Below are 16568 nucleotides of genomic sequence, written 5' to 3'. Positions count from 1 at the left end.
GATTATTTCTTCTCAGAAAAAGCAGCAGCAGCATCGTACTTCCAGAGGAAGCTCCATGCTGTGTCTCTATGTGAGTATTACTCTGAAGATCCACCCAGAAGAGTGCTTCCTTCAGAAAACATTAGGAGTACTCTCTTCTCTATGTACTTTCTATACATAGAAAAGTAAATATTTGGAAGTGTCAGAGTGCCATGTTGATTCCCAAACCAGAGTCTCCATTAGGACAAGGCAATCTTATGGAAGCAAATAATTGCATAGACATAAATTTAACTTACTCCAAAATATGATAAACCAACTCCATTGTATGTGGAAAAACTGAACTATTGCTCCACAGGCCTGCTATGAGAAGAAAAGAAGTTTGAGAAATACAGCTCTAGGTGATATGATTATGCTAGAAAGTGCCAAGCTCTGAACATATTACTCATTTAAGATACTGAGAGGGAGCAAAATCTGATAATCCAGCGACCCTAGTGAAAAAAAAATCTGTGTGTGACTCATATCTTAACACATTCTGCCCAAACCATTAAAACCAGCAATAGCAGGAACTGAACCTATGATTGTGAATATGCAAAGTATATTGGCAGTAGCAATCTTCCTCTGGCTGCAGCCCTCCCAAACGTTTTGGGATAAAAACTTGATCATGGAATTTTACTAGCTGGGCAGGCAGGTGGGGTGAATATAGCCACTAGTGTCTCTTGTTGCTTGCTGTTCCAATTTCCCTTGTTTGCACTATGTCCAATTTGCACCATGACTTCTTAGAGGTAGTACTAGAAATCCTAATGTATGTCTCTCTCCCTCTTTTTCTCTCTCTCTCTCTCTGTCTATTGAAATATATATTCAATATATATTACAAGGGTTGGATAGAAAATTGTACAGTATATAAAATATAATACTTTATAAATAAGTATTTATAAATCAATATGCTAACAAAATGTAGTCAAGAATGAAGAGTTACCAACATAGACCATTAGGTGTCTCCATTTACCCACATATTCAGTTTCGAGGGCCCAGAACTCATTCCACTTACAACCATCTTACTTAGAGCTCTCTTTGTTGCCATCTAGTGGTTATCTGGATTTTTTGCAGCCCACTTATCATAGCCTTAGTTTTACTTGGATGAGAGTCTCTGCTTTATGTCTCATGAGATCTAATTATATGTTACATTACTTTCCTTCTACATATTTGTGGTGGAATGTCTTATATTTAAATTAAGAATGTGCACTTTGTCCTGCGTTAGCAAGTTTTATACCCAATGAATCATCCCCATTGGATATAAATGGGCATCCAAGCAAATATGCAGCACATAATTTTCTTAATTTCCAGGCTTTAGGATAAAGATCCACATATTGCATGAATCAACCAGCTATTGTGGGACATAGAGTCATATCTGAATAAAGGAGAATGCAGATAACTATGCAGAGCTAATGCCATGAACTCAATGACTTGAAGAGGGAAACAGCTATTCCGTTATACTGATCTTTAGATTATTGGACTATAATTCTCATCAACCTCAAGCAGCACAGTCACCACATGGAAAGGGCATCAGGTTAAGCATAGTATTAATCTCTTCTTCATTATTTCTCATTGTTCATTATGTCTTTTTAATTTCTTTCTATTACTCTTGGAGAAAATTAAACCAGCAGCAACTACTATAGCTTTCTCCAACTTGAGGCTTTCTGGATGCTTATAACAGCAGCATCCACAACTTTTAGCCATACTGATTTGGTATACTGAGAGTTGTAGTCCTAACATATCTAGCAGAAGGTACCATATTGGAGAATACTAGATTATTTTGTGGTGACTTGAGATAGACCATGGTATGAAACTACATAATACAGTAATTTGACCATTGTTTTCTATACTGTGCACATGAGTGAAAATCTTTAGAAATGATTAATAACCAGACCAAAAAAGTGTGAAACCCACTGCACTAAACTGAAGACAACATTGCTTAAATCTTTGCAAGAAATAAGCATCTGCCAGAATGCAAAAACTGAACAATCAACCTGAGATATGTCAAAAGGTTTCAAAAGAGTCAAGAACTTTAAATTTATCTGGGAAAGTAAAGCAACTTATAGACTGTTACCAGGTGGTCTCTTTTCCCAGAACAGCTCTAGGCATGGTCTCCCTTTTCCATTTAGAATTAACACAGGCATTTAAAACACAATCTGAGACAAAACAACGGGGAAAGGTTTAAAACATTACATTGGAAATACACAGTTAAAGCATTAGATAAAAGATAAAGCTGGTGTCAACAAATCCCCCAAATAGATATAATAGAAGCCTAATACATTGTTAAATGAAAACTTAAAAATAAAGCCCTACATTATTGTCCAGATTAAATCTGTTCTTAAGCAATTATATCTCTCCAGATCAACCCTGGTTTCTTCCTAAAAGAAATAAAATATATTCAATTAGAAGAATATTAAATATGGTACATTATGTTGAGCATGCTAAAATTCTACTAGCGATACTGTTTTTAGATGTTCTGAAAGCATTTGTAAGAGTAGAAAGCAGATTTTAAAAAAATGGTTATTGAAAATGGGATTGGGAAATTAGTTCATTTTATTATTAGTCAGTTATATTTAATGGAAAAAGCAGTAATTAACATCAGTGGATTGGATATAAAACCTTTTAAAATAAATAGGATTACTAAACCTTCTCACTTATTTTTTTGACTTCATTATTAAAGTATTAGCAAAGAATATCAGAAAAAATAAGAGCATTCAATATCTTAATAAGTTGCTTGCATATAAGTTCTCACTGTTGCGCATAACAACGCTTGATGTTTGCTAGGATCCATTTGAAAAATAGTTAGGGAAAGGGACTCTATCCTTTGAATAAGCCTTGAAAAGCCCAAAATAGATGCTGGAGTTTATAAAGTGGTCTTTTGGTGCAAGAAAAAGTCAAGCACTCTCTAGACACTCCTCTGTGTCAAAGAATTGGGAAAAAAAGGAAGGCAATATAATCTCCAGACTCAAATGGAATCAGAGTTACTTTGGGAGAAAGGAGATATCTGGGCAAAGGACTAAAAATGTAAAGATGGAGCCCATTGCAAAGCACATACCTTCCCCACTTGGTGAGCTGGTGTCACACATTAAAAATACCATCTTCGATGACAAGCAATGAATGGGAGCTGTGGATATTGATTCAAAAGATTTTGACAACAACATGGAGAGAAACAGGGGAAAAAATCCAAGGAGGAACCAGGAGAAGTAAAGGCAAACTCATTTCAGGAGATGCTTTATCAGTGGATTAGAAAAAAGGGGAGATATCCATCAACAGAATGCAAAAAGAAGAAATGACTGAGAGCTATATCCTTATGGAGGAGAATGCTAAGTCACACTGATTGAAGTCTGAAAATAACACCAAAACACAATGAGCCAGGAACTGAAACATTCTTCTGTATATTCTGCAAAGGATTTCCCCCTAGCTGCATAAGAAGCTCTTGAGGAGGGCTTCTGAGTAATTGAGAGGACTTTATCTTGTTTGGCTCTAAGAGAAAGTAGGATCAAATCCTTCAAGCAGTGAGTTGGAGATAATTAAGGTTCTTTGCCCCGAAGCAAAGAAAATAGATTGGGAAGTTTTCAAAGATGAAGATAATCTTGGAGAGCCAATGCAACAGTTGAGTAAACCATGACTGCCAAAGCCTCAAGAGACTAGCAAAAATGCAGTTGGCCAAATTCCTATGGATCTTGAAAGGACTGTGACCAGCAGGGAGATTGATGGAAAAAGGTACGGCTGAATTTCATGAGATTTAAAAGGCATCATGGGGCATCTGGTTTGCCTTTGGTGAAGAAACCTAGGTAGAGGAGATAAAATTCCTGATATAATTCCAGAAGTACTTTGGAACCAGTAGAATTTTTCAGTGTGTTATTAGCCCAGAATGCAATGTGGTAGCACTGGGAAACAATAAACAAAACTTACTGATAACCTGTTCTATAGGTCTATATACTTTGAAGATGAATCAACTGGCCTTTGAAAGGAGAATGCCATGGTAGAGGTTTGACCCTAGGATCTTTGGCTCTATTGCACAAACTGGAAGACAGTACCATCAACAATCTCTGAAAGCAGGATGACAAATGCTCTGTCTTAAAGGCTGGCAGTCTTGGGTCAAAAGAGAAGCAAAACTATGGATAACAAAAGGCAAAATAGGATTGCCGCAAATCCTACTTGTATATTGCATTACACATCCCATTTATGGGCACTGTCAGTACAGAACAAACCATTCTAATTGAAAAGGAAGTCCTCAATCTAGCATGATTGCCAGCATAAGCTCAGTGGAATGAAACCACCCATAGTGACAAAGGGCATTTGAGTCTTGGCCAATGCAGGTGTGTGACGAGTTATTAACTCTTGTTTAGTAATTTCTGCTATCTTGCCTGGAAATCCAGGACATCAAAAATGGGCCATTTCTGCACCTGTGTGCCTTATAGCAGACTATGAATAGGGAAAGTGCTTCGGAAGAATATAACTTGTAAACAAGACTGTTCAGCTTTGTGCCCCCTCCTTATCCATGGTTATGGAATGTTGCTGGTGATGGGAAACTGTCTCCACTATAATAAAATTAGGACACAGGTATAGGAACAAAAAGTGGCACCCCTCCTCTTTTAATCTATAAAGATTCTCTACAAGGTGAGAAATTGGGGGCAAAATGGCTGGTTTAACCTAAGAAACTTTAGCTACCTTTAGCAAGATTTAGAGGATGGGGATTAGGACTGGAGAAGCAGTGACATCTTGTGCCAGCTGGGAGACCAATTACTCCATGGTCTATGAAGAATTGTAATGGTATGTGGGAATGACCTTGGGAGATGGGGGGAAGAGATGCTGCCTAGGGAATGATCAGATAAGAGAGGGTATAGCCTGCAGCTGGATAATGGGCAGAGAAACTAAGAAAGGAACCTCCCTAACTTATTAGGCTGTAAAAGAGATTTATACTTTCAGACCTGCAAGATTGAGGTCAGTCTTCCCAGGTAGACCAGACAGGAAACACGACCAGATGAGCTAATTCGATTTTATTTAGGCTATGTTAACAGAATCTTGCAAGTCTGAAAGTACAGATCTGAACCTCTGAAGGTCTTTAATATTTACCACAAATCATCTTTTCCAAACACAATAGAATGTGCCTGTCCTAAACAAAACATGTAAGGATTTAGAAATGGATGAGGAAACTGAAGCTTTTTTGAAAGTGAGTATTGTGCATTTTTAACATATTCTTACAAAATTTGTGTTCCCATTTGATAACATGTTGTAAAATTCGTCAAAACCTATTTGATAGAGGAGAAGGTATTTGTTCCCAGTGCCAAATAAATACTCTTAAACCCATTTATATATGTTCAAATTTTAACCTGGTTACTGAACTTATTTATGCGTTTATTATATTTATATCCTGATTTCATTGTGTACAACTCAAGATTGGATATAAATCCAGGTTAGTATAATACACAGAATTCTTAACCATCAAACATGCTTATCATAACTAACCTGGTATCATTAACCATATGTAAGATTTTGTGTGAACACTATTGCTAAGTCTGTAACTGGCCTGCTTAAGCTTGTTACTTATCATCTGTATAATCACAGTGTGTATAACAAGGTTCCTCAACATTTGGGGACTAATAGACACTGTTGGAATAACGAGAGCTTGTTTTAAGCATGCTTGCAAAATGATTGCCAGAAAAGTTGTAGCCAATCACATAACACCCATACTTTGGAAGGCAAATGAAACTCTTGGCTACAACTACTCAATATTTTATTTTCTAAGAATGCCTCTGGACATTTTAAGTATGTGGTGCTGAGAAGCATTGTTGAAATTACAGTTTATGTTTGGCTGCTGTTTGCTTGCTATTGCTTTATAACACACCAGCTTTTTATTCCATTACAGTGTAATTAAAAGAATAAAATATAAATAAAATTAAAATAGGGAGGGAGCTTGGAAGTTAACATGGAACATGTCAGTGGGATGCAGAATGATAATGGTGTATATGATACATGTTAAGAACAGGAGTGTTAAAAAGAGGTTCTAAGCAGAAAAGAATTGAAAAAGCCAACTGATTAAACCATTTTGTTTAACTCCTAACAAACTGCCTTGGAGTAAGCAAAGTTGCATTGGAGAAAATGGATATATTTCATTATTTATTATGTTAGTTATGGATGGTTTGCATATACACTGTCTCTATATATCCATACACAGACACACAAACTCTGTTCACAATTTTGAAAACTCACCTTTGAACCTCTTCTGCTTATCCTGTGCTAGTTTAATAGCCAAAGCCAGCCCAATGCCAGATGAACAACCTGATATCAGCATAATTTTGGGAGACATAGTGCCCTATGTGAAGGAGAGAAATGTAATCTCCAAGAACAGGGACTTTTACAAATCCTTTGAAAAGACTTGAACTTCCTAAAAACTTTGTATCCTCACATCTTCTCCAAAGGATTCAAAGGGCTTTAAAAAGGCCATCTTAAGACCTAATTGGCTAAAACTTAAACTCTTAATCTCTTGAATCTTGCTAAATCCCAAATGGATTTGCATACAAATCCCACCTAATCAGTTCCAGGATCAGCCACTCGTGATACATAAACAAAACCATGAGACTTGGCAGAGTATTTGGAAAAAAGAAAATGGCATTTCCCAGCATTCTTTGTAAGGCACATTACCCAGCTTGCTTTGTTTGTAGAAACATCATAACAAATCATCAAGCATGACAGATGCCATGAAAGTCACTGGTGGAACTTAGCAGATTTTTTTTTCCTGGTACAGTAATTTTTCATGTGATATTTATTGGATGTTTTAACAAAAGTTATTTAGTCCTCTCTCCAAGGTATCTGGAAAGATCCTGGGCAGTCAAAAATTAAAAAATGGCAATGAAGGGAGCCTGTTTATTGACCCATCTCTCATTCCTGCTGCAGGCACTGTGTTGGATAGGAAAACATGATGATGAAATACATTTACATTTAATTATGCATTAGAAGTCTGGTGCCTTAGATACAGAAATAATTTTTTACCTTCTGCAAGGTAACATTGATTGTACATGACAAAAGTTGCAATTAGCTCGCTTTTTTTCACAACTTGATTTGAATAGCAACTCAAAACATATATGTAGCAACCAACACAAGGTATCAAAAAAAATACGATTTATTATCAGCACTTACATATATAAACACATAACATCACAGTATATACTGGCCTCATAGAGTAGCATAAATGATAGTTACACAGCCTTCTTGCATCATCCCCTCCCACTCCCATATTTTAACCCCTTCACATAAAGAGGAAAAAACAACTCTTCCAACCTCAATTTCTCATCTGTGGCATTCACTGGAGTTAACCAAAACCTCTCAGTCTGTGTTCTGCTGTAGGACCCACAGTTAGAATAATTCATGGGTTTTGTGATCCTCCAGAGTCCAGGGTGATTCTGCCCACCAGGCAGCCTCCTGATCTGAGATCTGATAGAATCGTAAGAGATTCCAGAGCAATCTTTGGACTTCATGTGAGCAACAGTTAGCTTGGCTTTTTCTGATATTCCCAACTATTATTCTTCCTACTGTGATTATTTCAGGTCAGTCCCAAAGACTCCTGTGTGATCCTCATAATATCTGTAGCCCACCACCTGAACAGGTTGCATTTACTTTCATAAACTGTGATGCTACTAGGTACCAGGGAGGAGATAGAGCAATAAAAGAGCTCCTTTTCTAACAAAGATGACAGCACCCACAGAATCTTGGGTAGAACCAGATAACAGTTGTTAAGAGAGTTATTAAGACAAAAGTTGTTTGCAGTAGGAATCAATTCTTACATCTCACTATTGTCTCTAGTCAATCAGGATTTGAAACAATGCATAAGTCTGGCATATCTGCTGGACAATATCCAGACTATTGGAAATCAGCAATCACATTACAAAGACTAAATGATTGATGCAGCAAAATCTCTGTAACATGGTGACAAAGCAAAGTCTGTATCAGAACACACAGAGAAGGACACTCAGGAGGTAGAGAGATACAGTTCTCTTTTGTTGTATGAAGAAAAAGACACCAGCCAACAGTGGGGTGACTGCTTCTAAACTGAATTATGTACTGTCACTGTGACCTTAAATCCTTCTTGGACTCTGCAAAAAATCTCAAGGCTTTCTGATGAGTGGCCTCATGGGAAGGTTCAAATACTGTTCCTTTCTTGGTTACTTGTAGGAATGGCTGAAGGCAGGGCAAAAGAGAGGTTGAAAGTTTGGAGCAGATCCTGGTGTACACATTTCAAAAGGACCTGTACACAAGCTGCCCATCCCATCACTGGCCATAGCCAATGGTAAATCAGGGCACACGAATGGCCAGTGGGTGACAGTCTATCATAAGGCAACACATGTGCAATAGTGCTTCAGCTTGCAAGGCAGGATACCACGGTTGATTTGGTGAAATTCCACTAGCTGAATCAAGTCAGCAAAACGAGTCTGTCCATCATCCATGGTATAGTAGAGGCGCCCTTCTTCTTCACTCTGAGAGCCATGAAGAATGAGGAATCATTGGCATAGAAGCAGAGGCAAAAGAGGACAGAAGAAGGTGGAATGTGATCTCAGGCTCAGTTCTCAAGAGTTAATCTCAGACAGAAGTGCTCTATTCCACCCCATCCCTACCCACTTTACTCTTCCAGTACTTCCACAAGTTGATCTGAGTACCAACACCCTTTTGTTTTAGAAAGTAATCAATGGAGAAGATGCAAATCTCGAAAGAATTCCTGATGTGTCATTGTTCAGCTCTCCCAATGTGGAAAGACAGATGAACTGCACAGATTTTTTTCCTGCTTTGTAGTTTTAATGTTTTTCCATAATGAATTAGAATTTAATCTTGTCACATATGCATATTCTGTTTGGTCATTCCTTTCCTTAAAACTTAAATAACATTGAGCTAGCTGGGATAGGGAATTGTATGCTCTATCAATTCCTTACACATCCACAAATGCAGATTAAAGAGGGTTAAGTTTTTAATTAAAGTAAGTTTTTGCCTAATGTGCCATAAATATAACTAAAAGGGGCTAGGAATGATGCTATTAAATAGAAGTCTTCTCTTGTGGAAGGTAAAGGGCAACAAAAGAGTACATGCAGGATATTTAAACTCAATCCCTGGCATCTTGAGGCAACAGTAATTTAGCTGGGAAACTAAGGAAAACCCCTGCCTTGCACTTAGACACCAAACTAGGCTAGATGGATGAAAACAACTAAGCCAACTTCATTGTGTTTATGTTCACTTACCGGAAGTATAAGATAGTGCTTCACTTTTTGCAAATGACAAAGTGATAAGACAAAGCCTTTGGGGTTCCGCTGGCTCTCACGCACCAGAAATAACCTGCAGTGGATAAGACCCCAAAAGAGTGTTAGACTGCACCACCCAATTTATTTTCCAATTTATTTTATTGCAATTTATTTCTTTTCCTTGAAAGTCAAAGCCTAGCAGAACTTCTGGTGGCCATGAGGGTTCACCTGGTGAAGAAAGAGGCAGCTAAGATTCCTTGCTTGCCTCTCCCAGATAGAGAAATGCATTGTTCTTCTCTCTTACAATATTCTTGTGGGATGATTTCAGGTATACCTAAAAGAAATGCAATGATATCCCTCTCCATCCTGCCCAGTTTTTAAAGCCCTGCATCTGAAAATAGTAGTATAATTAATATTATGAATTGGAAAGTCATTCAAGCAACATACCCATCCACAAGTCCCTGCTGAATTATAAGGCGCTGGGTGTCTTCTCTAGAAATGTGACCGTGGAACCAGGGTTGAGTTTTGTGGATGGCTGGAAGGAAGGAAGGAAGGAAGGAAGGAAGGAAGGAAGGAAGGAAGGAAGGAAGGAAGGAAGGAAGGAAGGAAGGAAGAAAGAAAGATTTTTTTCTTTGAGAAGCTAAGCATTTTTTAAAACATTTAGAAAGAACTTCAAGTGCAAACATTAACTTCTACAATGAAGAATATTAAGGATCATGACTGAAGGATCCATTTTTTACCCTGTAATGTTGGGCTGCAGAGGATGATTTGGAGCTGACGAACAGGGAAAAATCATTGATCAATGATCTGTCAGGGACTAGTGTAAAAGACTTAAATTTTTATGAAATCAGTATGAAATCCAATTAAGTTAAATTGAAGTTTAATTAATGGGAAATTCTTTCATTTCTATATCCCATTTTCCACTCTTCCTTACAGCAGCACCTTATCTACAATGCTGCCAAACAACATTTTGCAACTTGCAGTCTTTATCTGCAAGTAAATAGATTGTAAAAATTGTCCATTGCACTTGGGATTTTTTGTATCTGGGGCTATCATGGTACTACAGATTTCCCTATAGAAGAAGTACAAAATAATGTTGGCCAGTCTTTGTAAGATACCTTCCCCGTATGGGCAGAATTCTGTCAAAACTTGCTGAAAGGAGGATGTTAATATGCACAAAAGTGTTCTGTGATAATTTGAAATAGTAAGCTGGGGATAAATAGGGAAAGACAATTGGCGTACCCTCAGAGGCACCCTTGCTGTTGGCCTATATTAATATTTTATGCATGTCGGCATTCAGATACTGAAGCAGCTCAGCTGCGCTTCAGTTAAGCTGCTCAGTCTGAACACAGCCATAATGCAATCTCATCCTGCCTACTATGTTCCAAGACAGTGGACTGGAACTCATGGAAAGTGCTAGGCCGATGGCTTTAAATGAGCCCCACAGACTACGGCTCCATTATAGGAAATGCCGTAAGACAGAGTACACTTTCCCCTGATCAATCACTAGGCTTCATCCGTCCCTTGACTTGCTACCAACGACACTCATCAGGTATTATGCTAATTTTTGCAGATCATGAAACATGGTTATAGGTCACATCACTTCTTTGAGGCAGGCACTCACCAGCACTGAATGGACAGCTCTGGAGCGGGGTGGGCAGGCTGTATCGCTGAGAGGTCTTCTTCTATAGCGTAGAAAGAAAAGCGCCAGAGGTTTTTCAAGTGTTTTAAGTGTGCCATCTTAGAAATTGCCCTGGTTAATTGCCACGCATTTTTTTACCAATTCCAATGAGCAAGCATGTTAATATTCTACAAAAATTGCTGTCCTAAACTCACTAAATAGAATGGGAGTTTCTCCAGAGAAAACATTCCTGAGACTGGACTGTAATGTAAGCTTCTTTGGAGAAGGGTTGGTTTCATCAGACTGAGCTGACAAAGGGTACTCAGTTTCACAAAAGCCAGATGATATGATAAATGAGTTAATTTTTGAGATGCCCTAAATTATTTCAGATTTACTTGTGTAATAATGTTTTTGCAGAACCAAAGGAAAAAACGTGTTCAGAAAGATCAGTATTTGTCCTTTTTTTGCTTGTCATAAAGAGAACAGGAAATCAGGAGGGAAAAATAATGGGCTGCCAGAAACAGGTGTTTGGGTCAGGAGGTTAGCTGAGCTCTGCTGCTGTTGATGTGTTTTGTTTGTGTGTTTTTTTGGTGAGTGGGGCCATTCTTTTATCCATGGGCTCTGAGGATTGTATGTTGTGGGTTTTCTGCTTTTCATCTTTGTACACCACCCAGAGTCACCAGTGTGAGATGGGCAGCCTTACAAATCATATAAATAAAAAAACGAACAGGAATTTCAAAGACACAATGAAAGTTCCTGCATGTTTGGCTCAGGCTACATCCTGACATTAGGAATGGAGCCTGATAGTGTTTAAAACCCTAGTTAATACAAGAATTATTTTCTTTAATTACTAGACCAGGCTCCTGGCTATTGTCCAAGATACTGTACTGTCAGGCTTTTAGGCCTCAACTCTGCACATCCTTGCCATTTGCCCTAAGCTCTGAGTTTTTTTGCCAGCAGCCATCTAAGATTGACCTCACAAATGGGTGCTGCTTCCTGTCATTAAGAGTGACTGCAGCTCCTGTGGAACATTTAGTTCCTTGAAGATACACTATGAGTTGATTCGCACATAGATACATGTACACACACACACATACGCTCATGGCTTGGCTAGGCTAAAATGAAATTGGGTGGTTTGTGGCTGAATGTGTTGTGGAAACTCTGCCATTGTCTTAACATGTTGCGTAAACCAGGCTATCTTAAAAAGTCTTAACATATTTTAATTGTGTGGGCATGTTGTAACATCACTGCAATTGTATTTTGCTAATCCTAAATATATTATGCAAACCCAGTCGATCTGTTAATGGTGTGTTGGAAAAGGTGTTACCAAACTCCTGATTTTTGCCCCTATAGACTAACCCAGCTCTCCTCCTTCCACATCAAAGTCCCTGAAATGTCTAAGTAGGAAACAAATAGCAGACTCACCCTCCATGCCTGAGCCTCCTCCAGAGCTACAGTCAGTGCTTCATTGGGGTTCTCAATCACTCGCCCTGTACAACCCGAAAAGTCCATGGCCACCAGGGTATTATCAGACACACTTCGCTAGTGGAATTTTAAAACAGAGTTTAGCAACATAATTAGTTCCTACTGACAGCATGGTAAGGTAAGCCTAATTCAGTAGCTTTAAAAAGTATTTACACAGATCTTTAAAAAAATTGAGAGAGATTATACTTAAAATAGCAATTAGCAAGTTCTGATACCACATACCAGTTTCTACATTCTAAGCTTTATGTTTACACGTAAGCTTCTTTTTTTAAAAAAAAGAATAAACTTTTGAAGAATAAAATAAATGACTGTACACACACAAAAAGACGAACATGAGAAAACTTGTATAGTGAGATGGGCAGCAAATATAAATTTGAAAAATAAATAATTAAATAAATAAAATTTACATAGATGGAAGATAAAATATCAGTAAATGAACAGAATTTACAATTGTCATAAAATTTAAAATTGTTTATTTCAATGATTAAATAATTCAATACATAAAACTCATTATATCACCTTGAGAAATAATTTTTAAAAAGTATTTATACAAATCTGAAAAGCACAGAAGTTGGTACAATCATTTTTGAATTTTCAGGTCATCAACAGGAAATCATTTCTTGAACATACCATGGGTCATTTGACACTGACAACAAATCTGATGTTTTTCACACTAGGGAGCAAACTAGGGAGTTGATATGTTTCCTTCTGACTACAATTTAGGAGGGAATTTAAAAATACTTTACTCAGGTATTTTTATTTGTTCTACCTTTTAATAACTGTGCAAATGCATTTTCTACTAGTCTGCTGTAAACTACCTGGAGCTATAAGGGAATGAACAGCATATACTTTAAAAAAAAATAAAACAGAATAAAATAAAAAATAAGCAGTGATAGAGTAGAAAATGAATTCTCTACATACATCAAAAATCAAATTCACAATACCTGAAGCAGAAGGTTTTAAATCCCAAACTAAAGTTCGTATTTCCAGTGTTAGTGACCTGCATTCCTTCCAACAGAGCCTCATAGCATAAGCAAATTTTCTTAGCATAAGGATAAGTATACATTTTAAAGCAGTGATTGCAAAGGGTTCCACTGTGTCAATTTGGCTTTGCAATTTGCCTGGGCACACTCTCAGTCTTGTCCTTCCTCACTCTTGAAATGGACGTTATCCATTTAGAGACCAATATTTATAAGTCCATGCTTTTTTAAAAAAGAAAACTAACAAACGTGTTGACAACAGATGCCGAATTATACAGGATACTGGGCAGAAGAAATATGGTGGAGATCTGGTGAAGTACACTCACTCCTCATTTAGCAACTGCCTTGGTTAATGACCATAATACAATGATATTTATTACGGTATTTATTATGATGGTAATAAAAAAATCATCTTCAGACCAATGCGCGCATTTATGACCAAGTATCATGCACCTGACAACAACGCACACTGGACTGAGAGTAACGCTGGCATAGCTGTATGAGAGAACTTTATCCAAATGAGACAGCAGCAATCAGTGACCTTTGCAGCATCTCTCTCTCTCTCTCTCTCTCTCTCTCACATGTTCACTTAGCAACCATTTCACTTAATGACCTAGTCACTGGAACAGAACTCAGTCGCTAAACGAGGAGTGGGTGTGTGCAATTAACACTACTCACAGAAAACTTTTCCCATTCAAAATTAACTCAAGAAAGGGTTTCATCCACTCAGGAAATACATGCTTATATGATGAAAGTACTTTCAAAATGCCTACACCTCCGTAAGATATCAAAATGTTCTTCCAAATAGTAAAAATAGCTGACTTGTTATCAGAATACTTACCAGGGGCACAGTGCCAATCCAAGCTGGTTCCTTTTGCCGTGCCTGACATTGCTGGTAATTTCTGTAGAGCTGTATGCCATACTGAGGAAAGACGAATAATTGTTAATATGTATAGAGTAAGGAAACCCATCAGCAACTCCAGCCCATGTAACAGTTCTCTATGGCTGAAAGTAGCAAGTTTGACAATACTACTGTAGTAAATCATCGCTGAAATACTCTGGATAAACTATGGGAGACCACACATATTTTAGTATTTTATTTTATTTATTTATTAAATTTATCTCCGCCCATCTCCCCTTAATGGGGACTCTGGGCGGCTCACACAGTCCATTAAAATAATACATACATATCAAATTGGAAAAAACATAAAAACTGTACAAAAAACTGTACAAGACAGTTTTACTGCCTTTACAGTATTGTTAAATTTACAATATTGTTAAAACTACCAAATGCAATTTGGAGATCAGCAATATAGCAACACAGCAGACAAGATTTGAAGACTGGTGTAGTCAGAACTGAAAATCCCATTACATGTCAAGCTAAATGCTACTGAAATGCATCCTTGTATTTATGCATACCTTTTGATAAAGGAAAAATCCAACTGCTGAGGCAAGGGTTGCAATAAAGAGGAAGAGGAAATTTCTCTTTCCTCCCCAGTTGGAGGAAGATGGTTTGTTGGGAGTTGCTGTTTACATTGAAAGGAATCTCCCATCACTGCCAAATTGAATGGCTCCTACCTTAAAGAGACGAAAGGCAGCCATCCAGCATGTGCGACTTTGCTCATCTTCACAGCAAAAGAGCTTCAGGCCTTTGGTTCCACTGCGTGTCTTATGTGGCTTTAAGGGAGAGGAAAAACTGATAAGAATGTACACAACTATGGCAAGACCTTCCTCTTCCATGTCTGAAAAGATTCTACATGTATTTGGTCTAGTTTTAAAAATCATTAGTCCTTGTGTTTTAGGGGTACTTTGACTCACAGAAACCATTCTCCCAAATCAAGATTCTTCCCATGTGGAAGAAAATTAAGTAGTGTGCCAAGAAGTATGATCTTAGATGCCCAAAATATATATCCACAGAGTGGTTTACTCTTGGTTTACTTTTTGGGTTTCTTTATTCTTACCAACCTTAGCAGAATGATAGTTCTATATTGGGCTTGTCAGGAAAATTCAATTATTCCCAGTTCAAACTTCAGAGTGGATACCTATTGCATCTCTGTCTGAGTTATTGCTTAGGATTTTTTCTAATAGGGAAGCATGTTCAGCAGAGTGACTTGTGGAGAAACATATTGAGTGACAGCCAAATATGAGGATGGTTAGTTTTTAAATACATTCTGAAGAGAAGTGTGCCTTCAATTTTAATTCAGAAAAAGTATGTCTCTGTTATCACAGGTTTTTAAATGTTGGCTTGCATTCTAAATTTTATTTTATTTTTAGAGGTTCAAGTTCAAGTTTATTATAGTAACTGACCAATGTTTTATACAAATCTAAAATTATAAAGTACCAAAGAAATTAAGAACCAAAGGAAAAGGTAAAATAGATATGTGAAGTGTGTAAAAGGAGTTTAAATGCAATCCTTAAAACAGAATATTAAAAGGAAACTGTTGTTGTTGTTGTTATTATTATTATTATATTTTTATCCTGCCCCCCTCTCAGCTCAATTAGATGTTAATAATAGCATATTAATAAAATGTAATTACTTGGGTATTAAGAGTTAAATTAAGAACCCCAAAAACATTAGTATCTTAAGAAAAACTTTATAAGCCACAACTTCCCAGAGAATCAACAGTTAGGGTTATAGACGGATCCTGCCAACTGAAGAACAATACTCTGTGTATTTTACCTGAACCTTAATTTTCAATTCTATGGAGATTTTAAATTAATCTGATCAGCTAAAGAGATTAAAGATAGAATGAACTGAAGACTAATTCCCATTTCTCTTACCTTGATGCAAAAGCCATATTCAGTGGGTGTGCTGTACTGTTTTTTGCCTTGGCTTATATAATAGATGATTGATTCATTTATGTCAACACAATATTGTAAATGCCGGGGATCCTAGCATAAGGGAGGCAAGAAGACATATATGTACTTAACACATGAGATTTTACTTCATGGCAGTTGTGTCTAGGGATTTAGGTTCTAGGCATAATCTGCATATACTGCATATGCATGATTAGACAAGGCCAAGAACTGAATTTAGCATCTGATGCAAATGTTAGTATCCTACTACATTAAAAGTATCTTTCTTTCCTCTGTCCAGAAAAAAAAGTAGCTTTCATAACTATTAAAAATAAATAAAAGTTTTAAGGGCTAAACATTCTGTGTAGTTCCCATCCCACTCTCTAAACAAAAGAAAAGAAGAAAATGTGCATATGTTCATAATGCATATATGTTTATGAGTTG

The 16568-nt window shown here is 37.2% G+C and overlaps 1 protein-coding gene across 11 annotated transcripts in view; it reads right to left on the bottom strand.

Annotated features, from left to right (window-relative positions):
* The window catches only part of GRB7 (growth factor receptor bound protein 7), a 136623-nt gene that overhangs the window by 42759 nt on the left and 77296 nt on the right, over window positions 1-16568 (bottom strand). For 9 of the 11 annotated variants that reach the window (XM_025169972.2, XM_025169967.2, XM_088143411.1 and 6 more), the window contains 8 exons: window positions 16110-16220; window positions 14907-15005; window positions 14170-14250; window positions 12289-12405; window positions 10867-10927; window positions 9690-9777; window positions 9243-9336; window positions 7123-8489 (listed from right to left, as the gene is read on the bottom strand). In XM_025169972.2, coding sequence (XP_025025740.1) covers window positions 8343-8489; window positions 9243-9336; window positions 9690-9777; window positions 10867-10927; window positions 12289-12405; window positions 14170-14250; window positions 14907-15005; window positions 16110-16220 — 798 coding nt within the window. In that variant the 3' untranslated portion in view covers window positions 7123-8342. Of the gene's footprint in view, window positions 1-7122; window positions 8490-9242; window positions 9337-9689; window positions 9778-10866; window positions 10928-12288; window positions 12406-14169; window positions 14251-14906; window positions 15006-16109; window positions 16221-16568 lie in introns of those variants that run through there. The other 2 variants (XR_015796614.1, XM_088143409.1) reach the window with 1 other exon arrangement.

Source organism: Python bivittatus, unplaced genomic scaffold (genome assembly GCF_059951505.1).
Source record: "Python bivittatus isolate LINGU-HERP-01145 unplaced genomic scaffold, Pbiv_v1 ctg000410_np1212, whole genome shotgun sequence".
NCBI lineage: Eukaryota > Metazoa > Chordata > Lepidosauria > Squamata > Pythonidae > Python > Python bivittatus.
Note: the sequence above shows the minus strand (reverse complement) of the source record. Positions and strands in the feature narration are given on the sequence as shown.